Below are 17412 nucleotides of genomic sequence, written 5' to 3' on the forward strand. Positions count from 1 at the left end.
CGCGTCAGGATTTCATACGAAACACACGTCACGACGTCCTGGAACGTGAAGAAAATGAAAGTGTTTTTTGTAATTGAACTGTTTCTTGTGTTGTTATTGAGGATATTGTTATGCCATGGATACACCAATGAACTTCTGAAAAATTCAGCGCAAAATGAGATCGAAAAAGTCTACTTGAGATTTTTTTTTAAACTATGGGAATGCGAGGATATTTCTGAATGCGATACAAAGGCAATACGGTACAAGCGGAGCGATCAAGATCCTCAACCAAAAACTGCATTCAGGATTTCCAAACCTGACGACAAAAACTCCACTGTGACAACGAATGCAACTGAAAAACTAGAGCACTCCCGTTTGATTGCTGATTTTAAAAAGCAATGGCCAGTATTGAAATGGGAAGAATTTGGGCTATTCTCAGATGATTACCTAGATTTAATCAACGAACACTGGTTAAGGTTTCCCCCACCAAATGCTTATTTACAAAAAACTTTGGGAGGAGTGTATGTTCTTTTCACTACTTTGGGATGCGCGGGCAACATAATTGTGCTATTTATGTACATTAGGTAAGTTATTCAGATTTTTACCCTTAAATAATCCAACGTAATCAACACTAAAAATGATAACGTCATAATTAACGTAGAATGATTAAATACAAATGTAATATAGATTGAACACCTCAAATCTCATCAATTGTATGAGAAAAACCAATTTGTAAGAAAAACCTTTATCCCGAAAATTTCTTACGGAGATTTCCCTTCACCGACCCTTATTTACGTTTATGCTTGAAGGTAAGTAAGGTGCGAATGGGCGGTATCGAAGAAAGTTCTGTACGTAATACTTCGTGACCGCTCATTCGTCATCCGAAAACCACGAGAACCATGCTCTTATAACTTTGTATTATAATTTGAGAATTCAGAATGTTAGGTTTTTATAAATATGTGAGCTAAAAAGAAATTTACAAAGCTATTATTTTTAAAAACTTTTATCTAAATGTAAATTAGTATTACTTGTGGCAAAAAAATTATCATAAAGTAATACCTATACGGCACACATCTAAACCACAGCTCTTATCAAATTACACAATCTAATACCCCCTATATTTTTATAATTAATACTATTATAGGATTTATTAAGCAATAATATTATAAATGAATTTGTTTGTTTGTTACGCTTACACATCTTAACTACTCAACCGATCGCCATGAAATTATGTTTTTAGGGATACAATAAAAACATAGGACCTTTTATCAAAAATAATTCTATTGTCGAGGGATTTTTGTTCACATTACGTTAAGCGCAGCTGCGTGTAACAGCTATAGTAACTTTGAATGTGAAAGTTTGTATATTTAGATGTTAGCTACGCAAGGATGCAAAAGTGTCTAAAGGGATTTGGCTAAAATTTTGCACAAACACAGAGTTTATAGCCTTGATAAATTAACACATAAGATACTTTTTATCATGGGAAATGACATGATTAGGTCAACGCCATATTTTGATTTACTATACCTCTTCATCCCGGGAAAATACATAACGTTTTCTTCTTTCTCAATTAAAAAGAAAATAAGAGTCAAACCGCGTGGAACGTATAGTTCAAATATACTTAGTCTGGCCATAAATACTGTTTACAATTAAAAATTAAAAAAAAATCTATTGCAAATAACATTTATTACTTTCACAGTGTGTTCGTTTAATACATAAATATACAACAATTTAAAGTATAAAAAGCTTATTCGAAGTGGTCTCCATTGGCTGCAATACAGTCCTTTAAACGTTGAGGCCAGTTATCAATAGAAGCACGCACTCTTTCCATGGAAAAAATTTTCACTGCCAAGCGTACGGATTGTTTTAGGGACTCCAAATTATCATGGCGTTTAAGCCTTGTTCGGACTAGGCGAGTATTTTAGTCGAGTACCGAGTAATTTAGTAGCTAAATGTGTCTGAGCACCAAAAATTTAGTCGAGTAGGTTAGTAAATAATTTAGTCAAGTCAATCCATTTTGTTCTATTTTTTTGGGCGAGTAGCGAGTAGTTTAGCCACTAAATTACTCGGTACTTGACTAAAATACTCGCCAAGTCCGAACAAGGCTTTAGAGCAAGCCGTACTCTCTAAAACTGACCATAAATCATAATCCAACGGATTAAGATCGGGACTAGACGAACGTTTCGGACTTCATCAGAGCTGAAGACTGAGCTCTGATGAAGTCCGAAACGTTCGTTTCCAACCAAGACTGCGTAGACCGCAGCTTTATGACCTGGCGCCGAGTCTTGCTGGAAGGACCATTCTTGATTATTGAACATGGTATTGTTAAGGGGCTTCACTACCTTCTCAAGAATGGTATCCTTGATGAAGATACACTTGTGCCGATGTTTTGATACCTTTTTCACAAAAGTATGGCCCAGTCACTCCTTCATAGCTAATACCCCACCAAACCATCACTGAAGTCGGATAGTGCCCACGTTGCACTCTGTAGACTAATTGGGAAACTTTCTTAGAGCTTTGAGCATAAATACGGTCATTTTGTTTGTTAAAATGTTGCTCAATTGTAAAAAAATTCTCATCCGTAAACAAAATTTTTCTATGACCTCCCTTTGCGTACCGCTTCAGTAGTTGTTTCGATTTTACCACCCTATTCTTTTTTAAATTATCAATTAAGAAATGACCAGTACGTCTCTTATAGGCTGCAAGTCCTAAGTCATCTTTTAAAATACGCGACATGGTTCTAGGTTCTATCTTCATCTCCCGAGATAAAATCTTTTGCTTTCGGACAGGATTTCTTCGAATTCTTTCCCTTACTGCTTTGACCACCTTTTTCGTACGAACACTACGTGGACAGCCAGATCTTTTTCTGTCACAAACAGAGGAGGTCTCATTGCACCTACTAATAGCCCGGTACACAAACATTTTACTAATACCAAGCGTATGGAGAGTTTTAAAAATTGCATTTGGCTCCATACCTACTTTGTGTAATGCAATCACAGCGATTCGGTTCTCTTTATCACCCCACTCCATTTTAATATCGCAAAATATTGTACAATGTATTGGCGCCAAAATGAAAAAACTCAATGAGCAATCATATAAAAATGACAGATTCCAAATTCAAATGTAATATTTTGTTTATTTTTAATTGTAACAGTATTTATGGCCAGACTAAGTACAATCGGACACGGTGGGATCGTACACAGGTTCCCGGTCGTGCGCGGTGTTCCACAGGGGTCGGTGCTCGGCCCCCTTTTGTGGAACATCGGGTATGACTGGGTACTGAGGGGTGCCCTCCTCCTGGGCCTAAGCGTAATCTGTTACGCAGACGACACGCTGATCGTTGCCCGGGGGGGGAGTTTTGCTGAGTCTGCTCGTCTTGCCACCGCTGGGGTGGCGCATGTCGTCGGCAAAATCAGGAGATTGGGCCTCGACGTGGCGCTCAGTAAATCCGAGGCCATGTGGTTCCACAGGCCCCGGAGAGTGCCACCTGTCGATGCCCATATCATGGTGGGAGGCGTCCGTATCGAGGTCGGGGTGCAGTTGAAGTACCTCGGCCTCATTCTGGACAGTCGTTGGACCTTCCGTGCTCACTTTCAGAACCTGGTCCCTCGTTTGTTGGGGGTGGCCGGCGCGTTAAGCCGGCTTCTGCCCAACGTGGGGGGGCCTGACCAGGTGACGCGCCGTCTCTATACGGGGGTGGTGCGATCAATGGCCCTATACGGGGCGCCCGTGTGGGGCCAGTCCCTGGCCGTGGGGGTAGCGAAGCTGCTGCAACGGCCGCAACGCACCATCGCGGTCAGGGTCATCCGTGGCTATCGCACCATCTCCTTCGAGGCGGCGTGTGTACTGGCTGGGACGCCGCCTTGGGTCCTGGAGGCGGAGGCGCTCGCCGCTGACTATCAGTGGCGGGCTGACCTTCGTTCCCGGGGCGTGGCACGTCCCAGCCCCAGTGTGGTCAGAGCGCGGAAGGCCCAATCTCGGCGGTCCGTGCTGGAGTCATGGTCCAGACGGCTGGCCGATCCTTCGGCTGGTCGTAGGACCGTCGAGGCGATTCACCCGGTTCTTGTGAATTGGGTGAATCGTGACAGAGGACGCCTCACTTTCCGGCTCACGCAGGTGCTCACTGGGCATGGTTGCTTCGGTGAGTTCCTGCACCGGATCGGAGCCGAGCCGACGGCAGAGTGCCACCATTGTGGTTGCGACTTGGACACGGTGGAGCACACGCTCTTCGCCTGCCCCGCATGGGAGGGGTGGCGCCGTGTCCTCGTCGCAAAAATAGGAAACGACTTGTCGTTGCCGAGTGTTGTGGCATCGATGCTCGGTGACGACGAGTCGTGGAAGGCGATGCTCGACTTCTGCGAGTGCACCATCTCGCAGAAGGAGGCGGCGGGGCGCGTGAGAGATGCACAGGCCCGCCGCCGTCGAGCGGGGGCCAGGGAGGCGGATATCGCCCAAGCCCTGGCCCTCTAAGTGTTTCGGGTCCCCCTCATATGTCGGTCTGGGGACCGGCGAGGGGGACCTAAGAAGACGTCGTGCAAGCTGCTCTGCACGCGTTTTACGCATGAGCATCCGGGTGATGGAAGGCCGGCTATCCTCAACCCACGCTGGTTCTGACCCAGCGGGGTATTCCGTAGGATAGACCATTCTAACCGGCGCCATCTAGGCGGGCTTCGGATAGCCTGCCGACCGAGAGGGCTGGTGGTCGTGGCGCCGACGACCACCAGTCCGGCGTCCCGAGGGGGAGGGTGATGGGAGAGATGTGCTCCGCACTAAACGCTTCACTTTCCCCCCTTTGCCTTTTCATGAGTTTTGTCTCATGCGAGGTTTGGACGTTGGTTGTTGAGAGACAGGAGGTTTTAGTCGGTTCGACTCCGACATACCCCGCCCTCCATCCCCAGGGAAGGGCGGAAGTCCGGCGATTTCCTCCTGACAAAAAAAAAAAAAAAAAAAAAAAAGTGTGTGTGTCCGCTCCGACGCACGACTGGAGTTTACTGGATATAAAAAATTAAACGAAACAATACGAGAAATAGTTCTATATTACGACAACACGATACACTACAGATTATTAACAAATTAACGAGACACAAAACAAACGACTAACAAATATATGAAAATACAATAATGAGAGAAACGCGCGATCAGTACGAGGCTTTGTGGCGGACTGCCGGCGCATGTACTAGCATGTCACACGAAATGCGCATAACGCATTTCGTGTGACATGCTAGTACGATTTTGGTCCCCATAATTTTCATACCCCGGGCCTATATATGTAAATCGATTCTAAAGGAGTAAACTCCAAAAAGACTAAGTACAATGCACGCAACTACCAAAGATTCGATTCGACATTTTAAACTTAAATTTAATTAGAAAAAGTAAATTTTGATTTAACTTTCAGTATATACTGGAGCAAAGAAACTTGTGCCTTCTAAGCGTGACTTAATTAAAACATTGAAATAACAAGAAGGTAGGGTTTATCTCCGATAATTATATTTCAAACATGCGGAGGTTGTTCACAACTTGCACTACAGTCAAAAAACTTTGCTCTTGGAGTAAACATGTGTATGTGACCTCTTGCTATGGAATTACGTAATCATTAAGCTTAAAATTTACATTATACCCCTTTAATGACATGATTGAAAGATCATTATATTGTAAATGATTTTTAATATGTCAAAAACATTCGAAAAGATCAGAGTGGGCCACACTAAAATATTTATATCGATAGTTTTAATATTAATTAAAAAAAACTCATAATTACAGAAAATCAAACACGTAATTAGTATCTTGTAAAAACCACCATCACTGGTTCCCAAAGTGCAAAAATAAAACTAGATTTTATAAGATACTAGCTGATCCGGCAGACTTCGTAGTGCCTCAATCGATAAATAAAAGACCTAAACTTTTGTATAAAATAAACTTAAAACAAACAAAAGGAATCCGTCCGACGGGGGACGCATCAAGGGAAAAACAAAATTGTTATTTTTATTTAATTCCGAGCATTTTCATATTTATATACCTTTAAACCTTCTCTGGAATAAATAATTAAAGACCAAAATTAGCCAAATCGGTCCAGCCGTTCTCGAGTTTTAGCGAGACTAACGAACGGCAATTCATTTTTATATATATAGAAGATAGAAGAAGAAGATACAAGATTATAAACAGTTTATTTCTAAGGATACCAATTTCTTATCCACATACAAAAGCTACCAGCTTTTTATCAGAGTGCTGACGCCACAATGTACCGGAATTAATATCTTGTATTTAGGATACCTTGTACCGATTTAGGATAAAAAGTGTTACAAGAAGTATAATAAACTATCATAATGTAAAAGCATCATTTTATTCTTGCATAGTAAACAGTATGCTTAATATAAAAAATGCCGTTCAGATCTTAGTCTTTGTACCAAAATGGATACTTATAAAAGTTACAACGAAAACCAAGGACTTACTATTCTCACCCAAACCTCAAATGAACATGGAGCTCTGTGGTGATAAAAAGATGGATTTCTCTTTTAATGTTTTCGAATCTTATCTCATTTGTATAACGAAGAAAGCATAAGTGCGTGCCAATTTTTCTTTTGATATTGCCGCAATGTACCGATTTTTACTATTACTTAATTATAAACGGCTCATAGTAAAGTGTGTTGAATCCGCCAGTGTTATTAATACCAAATTATTATTCGCAGAACGAAAGTGCTTGCAATTTTGAAATAGGAAAAAATCGCGAAAAATCGGAACTTACAGTTCGTATGACTCACAGCGACTTTTAAGTTTAGATCTTGATGCGGTTCCTCAACGATACGAAATACTAGCTCTTACTCACAGATCGACCGTTGGGTGGATAGGAAATTTCTTACAAGCGTCATCCGAGCTTCTCCAAAAATCCCTTAGTTTTAATAACAATAATTGAGAAATTTAGATACCATATCCTTGGGAATAGTAGATTCGTGTCTCGGCCGGTTACAACGAGCGCGTCGACATATTCCCTCGGAAAGCATCCAGAACGGTTGTGTCGTATTAATTTCGGGACATGTATAAAATAATATTCAAAGCGTGTGTACATAATAATATGTAAAATGTGTAGTAGTGCTTTCACAATTTTGTTATTTATATCCACAAGTAATATACAAATTACAAGTATGGATACAGTGCCAAAAGGTATAAACAATTTAACGTATTTGAAAAGAGATGACCATGCTATATTCAGTTCTAAATATGACGATGAAACTCTTACGAAAGGTGACTTAAAATTGTGGAAAAGACGTCGCAGAATGTCTGAAATTTTGGACAGAAGATCAAATGTAAGCGGTGAGGTTAAAGAAACTAGACTACCAATAAAGTATTCCAAGTACGAAGTCAATGAATTGGTTTCATCGGAAGCTAACAACGAGGTATTAATAAAAAAATTCAAAGAACTTTGGCCAGTAAATTTATGGCGTCGCTTTGGCCTGTTTACCGATGACTATCTACACTTGGTGAATCCATACTGGCTGAGCTTCGCCCCGCCACATCCTTTACTGCATTATGGCCTCGGTGCATTCTACATCATGATGACCACTGTTGGGTCCACTGGCAATGCTTTGGTGATGTTCATGTATTTTAGGTTAGTTACTTTAATTAGTTGTATTCTTTAGTAAATTCACCTGTAGTAAGTCACGGCTCTATGAATTATTTCTGATGCCATTGCTTTAAGCACGTACGAGACAAAAATGAGCACACTCAAACATCGAATAACAAATTTCGCAAAGATACTGACTTCAGATACTGTAATCAAATTAGAAATGATTTCTTTCAGTCGAAATTTTTAACCGAGATTTATAATATCATATTTAAATAATGTTTGCATTGTTTCGTGTTAACCGGCTATTACCGTGCATAGCTGACCAATCATTAGATTTAATCATTTACTTTAACATTAATCACTTATTGTTAAACATATAAGTACAAACGATATCTAAGCAACGTAATGATTAAAATTTATCTCGTTTATAGGAAAATATGGTATCAGTAATATTAATTAAAACTCATTAGTTAACAATCGTTAGTTAGTGATTTAGAAAATTACCACAATTTTAAGTAAATATGAATAATCGTATGGAACATCTTGTTATACAGCAGGTAGTAAAATTGAAATCTTAAAAGATTACAGTAAACTGGAATCTGAAATTTTGTATAATATTGATACGAACCCTGAAATTCCACAGTTCAAATTTTCAATAATTTTAACGCCACAACGAACTTACACTGGATGTTTACATGAAACGCTCGAATTGCTCGCAAGGGATGTGGGGACTATAAAATTGCCAACCACTGCGTACACACGTGAATCTATTGTGACCACCGCAGACCATTTTCCTTATTCTTTGTCGGGCCACGAAAATCTTAACTGAGCTACTTGCCTTGGACAATTTTCTTACTTTCTCTGGGGCGAAAATGTGTTCTCTGAGAAGTGAGTGTGTTTTCGTACTGTCTAGTCACACAGTTTGTGAAGAGGAGCTTCTTCTGGACCGGCAGCAAGAGTCAGCGTGCACATGTGCCATTTTTTTTGGTCAGGTGGAAATCGCCGGACTTCCGCCCTCCCTGGGATGGAGGGCGGGGCATATCGGAGTCGAACCGACTAAAACCTCCTGTCACTCAACAACCCACATCCGAACCTCGCATGAGACAGAACTCATGAAAAGGTAAAGGCGGGAAATTGAAGCGCTTAGTGCGGAGCACATCTCTCCCATCACCCTCTCCCTCGGGACGCCGGACCGGCGGTTGTCGGCGCCACGACCACCAGCCCTCTCGGTCGGCAGGCTATCCGGAGCCCGCCTAGATGGCGCCGGTTAGAATGGGTTATCTTACGGAATACCCCGCTGGGTCAGAAACAGCGTGGGTCGAGGATAGCCGGCCTTCCACCACCCGGATGCTCTTACGTAAAATAAGTGCAGAGCAGCTTGCACTTCGTTTTCTTAGGCTCCCTTCGCCGGTCCCCAGACTGACATGTGAGGGGGACCCGAAACACTTAGAGGGCCAGGGCTTGGGCGAGGTCCGCCTCCCTGGCCTTACATGTGCCGCACATGTGCCTTAGCAACGAATTAAACTAAAAAGCTAGAATTGCATTAAAAACGATTTTACGTATATATTTATAGAGTAGGTTTAAATACTCATACTACTCTTTCATAATTGTAAAAACCTTTAAAATTAAAAAATTATAGCCTATAATAATACATAATATCGTCATCGGTAGCACTAGCCCACTAAACAAATCAATAATTTTACTAAGGAAGTTAGATAGAGAGACGTATTTATTGCGAACGGCAAAATGTAATGTCGTTACCGGCTACAAAGATTCATATGAGAAAAGACCTCGAAAAACTATTTATTCTTTATCCTATCTTCAGATCTTTCTTCGTCGTTATTTATCAGGAAACGAAATGTTTGAAAAATTTATCAACTGTCGCACACTTTATTGGTTTATTTCGTGATATTTTTTTAATGTTCCATCAGTATTTCGTATTACAAATTATTGTATCTCTAAAACGTTTCAAGAATAATAACTACATTTACATGCTATAATTATATTACTAAATTATATAAATAATATCGTACACGGCCACAAACGTTTCTGGCAAGTTCGTCAGAGTTCTAGTTTAGTAAAATCACTTTAAAATCTGTTGACAGAATGAGTATTATCGATTCCCGGTCTGCGTTTTGTGTGATCGGCACGGGAAAAAGTTCATGTCATTTACAAAAGTTCCCACTGCCGAAAACTAATCAAGATAGTTCGAGAAGAAAATAAAAGGTGATAGAAATGTTAAGGGAAACAATAAAATGGAACTTGATTTCATGAAATATATTTTTATTGCTTACCTATGATGACCAAATCGTTGGTATGTATTGTGAAAGGTAGGCACCATGTCCTTTCTGGTAAAAACTTAGAAGAGAGAGAGGAGTATATATATTGCACACCAAAACCAAATTTGTACAATAGGCGGTCTTATCGCTAGAAGAGCTCTTTTCCAGACAACCATTTTTATGTAGGAAAATTCTGACAAAAATACGGCCGGTATGTTGCCGTGTACAATCCATTCAGAGGGATCTATCAAAATAGACCACACCATTAAACATATTCTTAGTGATCTTGTGTACCCAAGTACAGAACAAAAAACTTCCTTTTATCATGCTCATGTGTTAGGGCTAAGGGTCCAAGCAGCTCTTTATGGACTCAGAAAATTGACTTATCGATCCAAAACCAAAATAGACTGCAAAGCAATCTTGAAGTGTGCATTTAATTCTGTGAAATAGCATAGACTGTTCACAGTAAAAAAAACCAAGCAACTTTCGTCCGCGTTGCTTGGAGTTCAGAGATACGTAGAACTTCGCATTCTAGCCTCTCTAGCATCTACTGGCTCACTTTAGAGATTGAACAATGAGGCCGCGAATTTATCATACTGAAAGTGACTGACACGCTCTCTAAGGCCTCACTCCAGCGATGTCAGTGCTACCGTTCGGGAGATCTCATTTGGGTATAATCATTGAAAACTATAGCCGTCGGTTTACCTTTGCTTATTGACAGCGGAGTGGATCGTCACATTCTCTAAACAAAATAAAGATAATCCACACATAACGTGAGCATCAAATTAATTGTACTCGTGACAATTAAATGAAAATTGCCGGAGAGCCATCAAAAAAGGTCATAACTACTGTGACTCGGTAACTATTTTATACGACTTTAATTGATCAAATAAACTAGACAGAATATACAGGGCCCTGCGATACTTTAATACGACAAATATTTTTTTGTATGGAAACTAGCGACATCTTGTTGCGGATGCCCCTAAACTTATATGTTGTTAAAGTTAAGGCATTTAATTATTGTATGACTAAACACAGAAAAAAAATCATACGAGTCTTTATTTGTTATAGACAAATTGATTAAATTTTATTATAGTGTGATTTCTAAAAATTTACTAAGTCCTTCATTACAAATAAAACATAGGATAGGTAATATGTTACTGCTATCTATAGGAGCAATGAGAAGCTAATCGAAGCGAAGCCATCTAGTGGCCGACGCCCGTAAGCATTATTGTTGGGTGCTTGAGTTGTTTATCTATAACTAATTTGTGTATTATCTATAAGAATATACGTGAAGCTAAACGCTAAATCTATTTATGACAGCTTCACATTTCAAATTATTATAAAATACGAGTATTCGTTACAATCATAGACCTTTACAATGTATCATAACATGTATAAGTAAAGATAAAACAGTAACATGTTCTCTCCTCTAATTGTCAACCGATTTTCTTTTTTTTGTGCTGTAACGATTGGAGAGCTTTAGTAATATCAATAAAACAATATATAAAGATTATTTTTTCCAAAAAAAGTCTTTATTATGGTTTTTATAGTTATTTTCAGAACAGAGAGCTATAAACCACTTTATATTGAACTTGACAAAAAACAGGAGGAGCTCGAAGCTTCGATCCGCCCTAATGGCATTTTTTTTTTATAATGGCGTGATTATGACTGATTTATTTCCTACAACATTTACAACAAATATTGTCCAAAATTCAAAGAAATATATTTTTATAACGCTGATACAGCGCCCGTAGCAAGGATTTGATACAGATAATTATCGTTATAATACAGAGAAATTAACTTCCCACAATCAGGGCATCAAAATACAAGAACGCCGAAACTAAACATGACATATTTACACAAAGACCGGTACCTAACCTTTTTCTACCTGAATCCCGACAAATTTTCAAGGACAAAGAAAACTTCAGACAGTACTGGTATTGAAAAACTGAACCGACTACTCCTTAATTAACTACGATTAATTAATTGGCGTCAATCCGAACTCCAAGTCATGCGGTGGTACCAATAGTGAGACCTAATCTTCTATCTTCCAAAGATATTAGAGGCTACATGAATCAGAGACGAATATTAGTTATTGTAAAGTCTTGATTTGATTATCAACATCATATATTCGAAACAAAATATAGGCCAGGTAGTTATAACGGCAGCTTTATATTACATATATTTTTTTCAACTCAAGCGTCATTGGAAATTATAGCTAATAATACATTTGAATATTAACTATTTTTGCTAATAACGAGAGCTATCGTAAAACTGAAACTCACTGACTTTTCAAACTGTTAGTTGTTATACCGTTGTACACTCATTGGAGTTGTATCGTTTACAGATCATTAAGTACCTCTTGAGTAATTTAAGATATTCTTGCACATTAATAAAGTTTAAAACTAGGTAAAAGCACCCATGACTTCTATGAGTAAAACTCATAAAGGTTACAAATGAGAAAATTTACGTAAATAACATTTGTAAATTTAATTCGAAAATATTTACAGGTCATTAACATGGAAAATGTCGTTATTTCTGGCTGAATCGCTTAGAGTTAGCGGTAACTGTGCATTATACTGTCCTCCTACAAGTATTAATTTGCTAAGAATACCACCGGGAAACTTGCCAAATTCGGTCTATACTTCAACGAATGTCTCAACCGTTATTAATTATGCATTTAAAGTCGCTTGCAATGATGTTTTCAAAGATAGATACACGAATTTTATTATGAAGTATTATTGATATACTTGTTGTATCTGAAGAAATCCTAAAAGAATAATAATCTAGAACCCGATTGCAGTACCATCTACCGGGTCAAATTATAAACCTAAATCGACCTGAGACTTACACAAACACACATAAAGGTTCATCTAAATTGGTCTAACTGCTTAGTAGAAATTAAAAAAAAACGAATGTCAAAAGGACAAAATATGTAAATAACTATTTTGTTTCGCCTATTTAGTAATGGGAAAATATATATCAATAGGTATATTATGGTATCAATACTTTACGGCACAGTTTCACGTTTATAAGCATATTTCCAAAGTTTGAATACTATTTTTTGACTGACTATTTTTTACTTTTAATCATCCATACTTTACATATTTGAACGCTTTGGAGGAAGCCTTTACCTACTAAAGTAAGGGTTATGTAGTTTTACTAGATTAAGATTTCATTTCGTTAATTATTTTACTAACATAAAACTCACAAACGTACTTACTACATATTAGTAAATAATGAATTTAAATTGCGTCGTTCAAATACTATACTCATAATCACATTCAAAACATGTACTTAATAATTTAAAATTATACCTAGAAATGTCTATAATACTGTTATTATAATATGCAAAAGTTAGTTGTTTAAAAATGTTCTTCGAAAAGTTAATATTTTTCCAAGAATATATACATACATACCTATAATTCTGTTATTTTTTAAACTGCCGGAAATAAAAGGCCTTTTTATTTTATTAGTTTTTTTTTATCCATTTATACACATTTGAATACCGATATCTGACGTTAAGTGCTGTTATTGTAGTATCCGACAAATAATAAAAGGAACGAAATAATGAAAAAACAGATGAAAATGAACCATTTGTTTCTTGACAATAAAATCAATATTCGTGAAAAGGGTCTGAAAGCAATCTTCGAATCGTACAAACAAAAGTACTAAATTTGCGTTTTACTTTTGCCTACGATACAAACTTTCAAAGTAGTAGGTATAGAGGAATGAAAAAATTGCAAAAATCATTGGTTATTTACCAGTCGACCCATATGACTTGATAGACAGACGTTTTAATCATATTAGCGTAAAAAAAACAACTGAACAACAATTAATTCATAAATTATCTTGTAGTTATTTTTCTTGTTTTTCATATTAACATTTACCCATATGTCTGGTGAATTTCAGATGCCGTTCCCTGAGAACGCCGGGAAATATTCTAGTTGCAAATCTAGCATTGAGTGATTTTATGATGCTTGCGAAGACACCTATTTTTATATTTAATTCGTTTAACCTCGGACCAGCGTTAGGCAAAACTGGTATGTACCTTTCTTTGATTATCGGATACGGGTAAAGCAATTACCATAACTATCTTCGGTTCTTTTATTCAAATCGAACCTTCGAAATTTTATACATAATTCAAGCGAATGTTCTTCTTTACAAAACAGTTAATTATTATTCTAGTATTTTTTATTTTTCTTCTTTTCGAAAATGTATTTTACATATATATTTTAAAACCTTAAATTTGGAACAGGCCCTTCCACTGGTGCATGCCCGTGATGAACATCAATCATGTTTTAATTTCAAATAATACATATGGTGAAATTAGAGAACAAGTTAAGTAGGTACTACCTGTTTGTAATTAAACTTTTGTTTATTGTAGGTTGCGTTATTTACGGATTTGTTGGTGGGTTAACAGGAACTACATCAATAGCAATCCTAACCGCAATATCCTTAGATCGGTACTGGGCGGTCGTGCGGCCATTGGAACCACTACGAGCTCTGACTGCCATCCGTGCTCGACTCATGGCAATAGCTGCATGGATTTACGCTACATTATTTGCCATAATTCCAGCCTTGGATATAGGTTACGGTCGCTACGTGCCCGAAGGATTCCTGACAAGCTGTAGTTTTGATTATCTAACTGAAGAACTTCCGCCTCGCTATTTCATTTTTGTATTTTTTTGCGCAGCCTGGCTCGCGCCTTTCTGCACCATATCGTACTGTTATATAAGCATATTTCGGGTTGTCGTATGTAGTCGAAATATTACTACAAAAAATCAAGAACAACGGCTCTCCACGAGACATGTAAAAGAGCGAACAAAACGTAAAGCTGAAATCAAACTTGCCTTTTTGGTTATAGTTGTTATTGCATTGTTTTTTATTTCATGGACACCGTATGCTATTGTTGCACTTTTAGGAATATTTGGCAAAAAGGATCTTATCAAACCGCTAACATCCATGATACCTGCATTATTTTGCAAAACAGCCGCTTGTATTAATCCTTTCATTTATATCATTACTCATCCTAAATTTCGAAAGGAATTCAAGAGAATGTTGTCCAGAGATAAAACAGAACGAAGTGGAACAATAAAAACAATTGGATATTATACTGAAGCGAGTAAATTCCATCGTCCTAGTAAGGACTTTAGTGACACTGAAGTTGAAATAGTTGAAATGAAAGATATACCGTACCGAAATGAAGACACAACTAACGCAGTTGAAGAAAAAATTAATACGGTGTCTGCTAAATTAGCTAAACGAGAAGGATCGCAAAAATCTCAAAGTAGTATGAGCATGAAAAGTTTCGAAGAAAACGTTGTGAGTCCCCCTTCGTGGTATTGTAAACCGAAATTCGCCAAAAAAAGGAGTTTCCATCGTCGTTCTACACATAGTATGGTTTCTCAAAATACCGATCCAACTGTCTAATTAAGCATATCCATTTAATTAAGCGCTAGTATCGTAGAAATATTGCATGTCGTAGTTGCTAGTGAAATTGGATAAATAATATATTGTCACGGAAATAATGTGGGCGCCTAACGACTAATTAGGTATACTATATAATCCCAATTTTTATTTGTTAAATGAGCAGTTAGCAATTACTGTTTTGTAAACGGTGCGACGCTCTCCTCACACGCAGAAGAACACAGAGAAAAACTCACAGGAGTTGTTTCCTACGCAAGATTTGTCTTAATTGGACCACAGAGAGGTTTGTTTACATTTTAATTTATTTTTTCTAATAATTAAAATTGAAATCAAACCAAGTAATAAATAAACTTAATAAAACATTAAGATAAATTATATTAATATAAATATGAGATAGATTTAAGAAATAAATTAAAATCAAAACTACATACTTTTATTTATTAATTTATGTTTATACACAAACGTACAGTGGCGGACGTAATGCCTAAAACATTCTTTACTAGTCAACCAAAGATGGTGTAGAGCAGTGTGTTTCCCAACCTTTTTTGTGCCATACCCCGCTGCAACCTTTCTAAAATTTTTACATAATTTCAAATATAAAAAATATGATTTGTTTAGTTAAGAAACATAAATTATCAGTTTTAGGAAGAAATCACTATGAAATTGTTATCAGAACACAGTAACGTTATATATTATATCAAAACAAGTAATAAATAACTGAAATTCAAATTCAAAATAATTTTAATACAGATTTTCTATATTAATTTAGTGCAGTTGCCCCCCTTAATTATCAAATTGGCCCCTTGTGGGGCGTGGGCCCCCCGTTGGGAAACACCGATGTAGAGAGTTCTTTGGTAGGTGCATTGCTTTATTGAAAGAAAAGAAAATTACGATTTAATGACACGTTGTTTATTGGTATTAAATTATTTTCGAGGCTACCAATAGTTTACAGTTTTTGTGGGAAACTGTTAATCTGCGACGTTTACATAACTTACAATTTACAACCAACAACGAACGTAGGTAATTGAAACGTCGGAAATAATAATAAAATGACAAAAAAAACGTGAGATTGTGGCGGTAGCCATCACAGAACACAAGATACTTGACAGATGCCTGAATCCCGCTTACGATATTTTCAAGATAAGCTCGCATATATCCACAAGTTTCGAACAACAACATTCGGACCGTCGCCGCGTCGCTGCGTCGGTCTACCGAGCAATATCACCCGCTCGGTGGAAGATCTTCCCTTTGTAGTTTAATCTCTCCAAACTGGGTTGAACTGTAGCGGCGACCTAAAACCTAAACCGTAAAAATAGTTTTAATTGTGTCTACGCGGAAATAGAAGAAAATACCATAACTGTAAATTTCTATGTAAATCTAATCTGACTTTCATTTAGAAGTAATTACAAATGACCTATAGTATCAAAAGCCGCAATAGGTATACGTATCTAGCGGGTAGCCAGCCATCTTAGAACACAAACTCGGTGGAAGATCTTCCCTTTATCGTTAACACCAGACATTTGTACATATATATGTAGGTAAATACATTGTAGAGCTCAGACTATTATGATTACCGTTGTAAACATTATGAACTATGATTATAATGAATTGATGAGGCTTCTAAAACAAAAACGGTAATGCACCAATGTGTAATAAAGTTATGAGCTAACATTTGATTTATGTATGCTTGTACAATTAATATATAGAAATTAATCAGATCTCTATTTTGTTTCAATTAAATATACATAAAATGGATTTGATATCAATGTCACCCTACCCAATGACATGGAATACCACCCGGTATTTTATATAAGTATGTATATTTTACTTATGTATTAACGCCACCGCGGCAAAAATTTAATGGTTAGCAAGTGTGGACAACATAAACCTAAATTATTCATGATTAAATATAAAATGAACCACTTTTTATAAAATCAAAACACCCCACTTTCCACCTGGTCTTGTCTGCCCTACCCCTAGAGTGTATATAAAAACCGGAGGCGCGGAGGAAGAGCAGTCCTCGCCCGCTGCGACGGAGCACGGAAACAGTGCGAGGCGGAGCGGCTGAGGCTACCAACGCCTACCGCGGCCAACAAGCCGAAGGTACGAAGCGGAGCACGAGTGACCGTGCTTCGGCACGCAAGGGCGGAAGGGCTGCTC

The 17412-nt window shown here is 37.8% G+C and overlaps 1 protein-coding gene across 2 annotated transcripts; it reads left to right on the forward strand.

Moving 5' to 3' along the window:
* LOC114243619 (opsin, ultraviolet-sensitive) lies at positions 1-17318 on the forward strand. 2 transcript variants are annotated; one of them, XM_089729723.1, is made up of 3 exons: positions 1-563; positions 13735-13865; positions 14210-17318. In XM_089729723.1, the coding sequence occupies exons 1-3, from the start codon at positions 55-57 to the stop codon at positions 15253-15255; spliced, it is 1686 nt and encodes a 561-aa protein (XP_089585849.1). In that variant the 5' UTR covers positions 1-54; the 3' UTR covers positions 15256-17318. The 2 variants fall into 2 exon arrangements, with proteins under 2 accessions (XP_089585849.1, XP_028030977.2); XM_028175176.2 differs by lacking the exon at positions 1-563 and adding an exon at positions 6979-7582.
* The last annotated feature ends 94 nt before the right edge of the window (positions 17319-17412 follow it).

The sequence above is a fragment of the Bombyx mandarina genome, chromosome 09 (assembly GCF_030267445.1).
Source record: "Bombyx mandarina strain Sakado chromosome 09, ASM3026744v2".
Classification (NCBI taxonomy): Eukaryota; Metazoa; Arthropoda; class Insecta; order Lepidoptera; family Bombycidae; genus Bombyx; species Bombyx mandarina.

What these genes read in the sequence shown, in the direction of transcription:
- LOC114243619 (XM_028175176.2), top strand. Translation starts at nt 7,056, where the DNA reads ATGTGTAGTAGTGCTTTCACAATTTTGTTATTTATATCCACAAGTAAT. An exon ending in GTGATGTTCATGTATTTTAG is followed by an intron (nt 7,583 to 13,734) that starts GTTAGTTACTTT and finishes GGTGAATTTCAG; the next exon opens with ATGCCGTTCCCTGAGAACGC. An exon ending in ACCAGCGTTAGGCAAAACTG is followed by an intron (nt 13,866 to 14,209) that starts GTATGTACCTTT and finishes TGTTTATTGTAG; the next exon opens with GTTGCGTTATTTACGGATTT.